The 4,583-nt window shown below is 68.8% G+C and overlaps 2 protein-coding genes across 2 annotated transcripts in view; one reads left to right on the forward strand and one right to left on the reverse strand.

Moving 5' to 3' along the window:
- Nucleotides 1-1,438: 1,438 nt before the first annotated feature.
- On the reverse strand, nucleotides 1,439-3,620 carry EMIHUDRAFT_196943 (hypothetical protein; the record flags this gene model as incomplete). Its single annotated transcript, XM_005766917.1, has 5 exons — nucleotides 1,439-1,576; nucleotides 1,792-1,902; nucleotides 2,860-2,919; nucleotides 3,261-3,335; nucleotides 3,444-3,620. The coding sequence occupies 5 exons, from the start codon at nucleotides 3,618-3,620 to the stop codon at nucleotides 1,439-1,441; spliced, it is 561 nt and encodes a 186-aa protein (XP_005766974.1).
- Nucleotides 3,621-4,160: 540 nt separating this feature from the next.
- Nucleotides 4,161-4,583, forward strand: part of Gamma_CA_1 (gamma carbonic anhydrase) — a 2,316-nt gene continuing 1,893 nt past the window's right edge. The window contains exon 1 of the mRNA XM_005766918.1: nucleotides 4,161-4,424. Coding sequence (XP_005766975.1) covers nucleotides 4,195-4,424 — 230 coding nt within the window. The 5' untranslated portion in view covers nucleotides 4,161-4,194. The remainder of the gene's footprint in view (nucleotides 4,425-4,583) is intronic.

The following is a 4,583-nucleotide window of genomic DNA, read 5'->3' on the forward strand; positions in this document are numbered from 1 at the left end:
ACGAGCTCTGCAACTCTACTGCTGGCGGGGTGGCGGACGAGGACGCCGCGGAGGCGTGCGCGCCGGCGGCGCTCGAGCCGACGCTGCGCAAGCTCCGCGCCACCCTCAACGCGGGCCGCCCGGCACGGCCGCTGCGCGATGAGCTGGCGTGGAACTTTGGCTTGTCGCTGCTGCCGTTGGCGCGCTGGCGCGAGCAGCGGCTGGAGAAGCGCGTGACCCACTGGTTCCGCGCCAACTCCCTTCATCGCCTCTTTGCCCCCGACTCGGTCGAGAGCGGGCTGGGCCTGCCCTACCTCATCTTTGCCGGCGAGGTGGGCTGCTGGCCAGAGGGGACGGTGCTCGACGGTCTCGGGCACGCCGAGCTGGACGACCTGGTCCTCTCGGGCATTGAGCCCACGGACTTGGGCCGCTTCGCCGCGCTGCATTTTGCGGGCCCGCGTAAGCTCCTGCTGGACGAGCGGAGCAGCTTCGACGCCGCCGCGCTCCAGCTGGCGACGGTTGACCACCTCCAGGGCAAGGGCCCGCTCGGCAGCCGGCCCAAGCGCTCCCTACGTAGGTACTACTAGACACCAGTCTGCGGATACGCGAGCTTCGCCCCAGCGCACAGGACGGCCCGCAATTGGCCGCTGCGAGGGGGTGGAGAGGGAGGGGAGCGGGGGAGGGGATGGTCGCGTGCCTCGGCGTGCGGCGTGGGTCGATTCTGCTCTTCCGTGCACAGCGGGGAGGGGATGGGGGGTGGGAAGGCCAGAGGGCAATGGCCGCCGGTGTGTCAGGTGTGTGAGAAGGCGAGCCCCGCAAGCCAAGGGCGGGCGCTTGACGAAGTGCGCAAGAGATGAGGCAAGTTGCTGGCTGCCGCCGGACGACCCGAGTACAAGGTCCGAACGAAGAGCGCGCCCCAGACGAGAGAAGAGCAAGGCACGTGTGGTTGCCGCGTGGTGTGATGTTGATCAGTCGGACGGTGTTGATAATACGATATTCAAGGAACGCGCGCCCATATATTCGCTGACACGCTGCGAAACACCGCGCCCCACGCGCGCGCGCGCGCGCGCGCGCGCATGTGTGTGAGCGTGCGAGAGCAGCCGATTCGCGCAATCCGAACCCCGGCAGCCGATCGTCTCGCTCCCACACATGCGCGCGCACATCTCCGCTCGTCTCGACTCTCGTGGTCGTGCGCGGTGTGTGTACGCTTTAAAGCCGTAGCCTTTACCCCGTGCGAGTGGTACGGTGAAAATTAGCGTGGAGGGGCAGATCGAACAGCGAAGCTGTCCAGACACCAGAGTACAGAGAGAGCTGTTTGACCATGACACAGCAATTAAACCCCAGCAGCAGGACCTCTCGTTTTATTTGCGAGGACGACCTGCTGGACTGGAGTAACTTGCCCCCCCCCCCCCCCCCGCAATTACTGCACCCTTTCTGTCTCAGTTCCGCGCCCCCGCGATCAGCTCTCGCCCCGTTGCCGCCGCGCGTGCAGCTTCTCCGCCGCCGCGCGCACCGCCCTCAGATTGAGGGGCACATCCTCGCGGATCCTCCATTCGAGCGCCGGCACTGGCACCAAGCCCCGCGGCGTGATGTCGACCTGCGGGTGTGGGTTGGCGGGGAGGGCGGTGGAAGGGGGGAGGTGCAGAACGGGCGGAGTGAGCCGATGCAGGAAGATAGGGGGAGGTGTGTAGTGGTGGTGGTGGTGGTGGGGGGGGGGGGGGGGAGGCAAAAGGGTCTCGGCATCTCCCACTCAATTCGAGAGCTTTCCCCATCTCTCCCCATCTCTCCCCATCTCTCCCGGAGATCGCTCACCTTGTACGAGAGCCTTGTCGTGTACTCCAAGGCGTCGCTGCTGCCGCCTCGCGCGCGCGTGCGCGAATACGGCTGCACGCGCCACTCGCCCTCGAAGGCGCCAAACATCGCCTAAAGGCGGGGGTGGGGTGCGGGCGGTTGGGTGGGCGGGCTATCGAGGCAAGACGGGGGGGGGTCACCTCGGTCAATCTCCGTCGACCTCGGCCGCTCTCGGGTTCTCCGCTCTCGGCTGCTCCCGACAGTCTCGGCTGCTCTCGGCTGCTCTCGGCTGCTCTCGCCCCCCTCTTGAACCGTCCGTATCCATCTCTCCCCTTCCCGGCTCATCTCGGCTCATCCTGGCTCATCTCGCCTCATCTCGGCTCATCCCGGCTCATCTCGGCTCATCTCGGCTCATCTCGGCTCATCTCGCGCCGACTCGATGAGCGAGAACTCAATCCTCCGCATGCCCCGCGCCTCCCTGGCGTCGTTCCCGCCCTTGCGCTCCTGGCCCGGGGTGGCAGTGGTGGTGGTGGCGGTGGTGGTTGGGGGGGCGGGGGGGTGGGGGGGGGGGGTGAGAGGAGGGGGAGGAGGCGATGGCACTGGCAGGGACGGTGGCGGCGGGGACGGAGGAGGCGATGGCGGTTGGGGGTGGGTGGTGGGCGGTGGCGTTGGCGGTGGAGGCGGCGCGGTGGGAGGGGGTGGAGGCGGGGATGGGGTCGTCCGCCGACAAGATGGCAGCTTCAGCAGAGCAGAGAAGGGCCGTCAAAGGCGCACGTGCAACAGGGTCCTTGGGCCGTCCTTAGACGTGCGCGTGTGAGTGCGTCTCCGCTTGCGCGTGTGTGCGTGCTACGTGTGCGCGTGTGAGGGTGCGCGCGTGCGTGCGTGCGTGCGTGCGTGCGTGCGTGCGTGTGCGCGCGTGCGTGCGTGGTGGTGTTGGTGCGTGGTGGCGTGAGAAGATGGTACCCCGAGGTCTGTGGTGGGGTGAGATGAAGATGGAATCCCGAGGTCTGTGGTGGGGTGAGATGAAGATGGAATCCCGAGGTCTGTGGTGGGGGTGTTTTGAGCGGGGTGGGTGGGACATGCCGGTACCGTCATATCCATTGTCAGCGACGCGCGAAAGTCGAAGCCGACGATGCGCTGCGCTCCCTCCTGGAAGAGGAGGGAGGGGGTGGGGGTGAGGGTGAGGGGAGAGGCCAAGGGAGCTGCTACGACCCTCAGCTGCTTCGGCCTCTTTGGGGCGGTGCTGGCGGGAGTCAGGGCAGGGCGGGGGCGGCAGCGGGGAGGTCGGCGGAGCCGGTCAGGGGGTGAGGTGGCGAGGGAGGCAGAGGCGAGGGTGACGTCGGGGAGGTGCGGCGGCGGCGAAGGCGGCGAAGGCGGAGGCGGCGGCGGAGGCGGAGGCGGCGGTGGAGGCGGCGGCGGAGGCCCGCCTGGAAGAGGCGGATGCCTCCGGTGGGGTGCGGGCGCAGCTCCGACGAGACGAGGTTGGGCACGTGCGTCGACAGGTTGTCGTAGTCGGTCAAGATCGCCCACACCGCCTCTGGCGGAGCGCTCACCACGATGCTCGCCTGTGGCGGGCAAAGACGGGCCTCGGAGACAGCGGCGTGAAGCGGCGGCGGTGGCGGCGGCGGTGGCGGCGCAGCAGCGGCGGTGGCGGCGGGCGGTGCGGCCCGCACCGAGATGCATCGCGAGTTGAAGCCGGTGGTCGAGATGGAGACAGGGACCGCGCCGGTCGCTATGTTATCAGTCTGCATCACGCCAGCGGCTCGCGCAAGCGGGTGCGCGGCGCGCGGGACGACCGCCTGCCGGAGCGGCACGTTGAGCGCGGCGGCTATCGCGAGGACAGACAGCATATCGCGCGAGAACCAAAGGCCCAGCGCGTCTGAAGATGCGGGCGAGCGCCAGCGAGCGGAAGCCGGCGGTGGCTTGCTCTGAACCCTCCGGTCCCGGGTTCCAACTTTTCCGGGGTATGGTATGATGGTCCCAAAGGGTGGGGGGGTCTGGTCCTGACCGCCCAAGGCTAGCCCTACCATGCCCCAAGCAGGTCTTCCAAGAGGCGGGGGGGTATGGTCTCGAGGTGGGTTGGCCGAGCCTACCATACCATACCCCCCGGAAAAAGTTGGATCCCTGCTGTCGATGGGGGAAGAAAGTCGAGGCGGCATTTTTCTCAATCTTGCGCCCAGGCCGCTGCTCGCCCCAGCGCCGTGCACTGCGCCGCCCTCCTCCCGCCGCCGCCCGCCGCCGCCACCCGCCACCCGCCGCCCGCCGCCCGCCGCCCGACGTGCGCCGCGTCGCCGCGACTCCCGTTGCCCGCGCCGCGCCGACCTCTTCCCGCCCGAGAGTGGCGCCCTCCCGTTGCTGTCTGTGTAACCCTCTTGAAGCGCCCAGTAGGTCTGCGCTGCACATTACGGTTGTCGCTTGGGTGCAATGAAGCGGGTGCTCGTCGGCGTCGGGAAGGCCCTGCGCGACACCGGTCAGGCGGTGGAGCGGATGGGCATGCGCGCGCAGGACAACTGGATTTTCCAAGAGAAGATCTGCAGGCACCGCGCCCTGATGAACCTGTTCGACCAGCGACCAAAGCTGCGGCCCTCCGTATTCGTGGCGCCGAACGCCTCCCTCATCGGCAACGTGAGCGTGATGGACGAGTCCTCGATCTGGCGCGGCCGCCGCGCCCTCGCCCCGCGCCGCCGCGGCCCTCTCCGCCCTCTCCCGTCGCCCCTCACCCCGAAGACCACACACGAGCATTCCGAGCCGACCCCGGCCGCTTCTGACGCCGCCGACTTCCTAGCCGCCGCCCCCTCCGCCGCCCCCACTGC

This window comes from Emiliania huxleyi, assembly GCF_000372725.1.
Source record: "Emiliania huxleyi CCMP1516 unplaced genomic scaffold EMIHUscaffold_5, whole genome shotgun sequence".
Lineage (NCBI taxonomy): Eukaryota > Haptophyta > Isochrysidales > Noelaerhabdaceae > Emiliania > Emiliania huxleyi.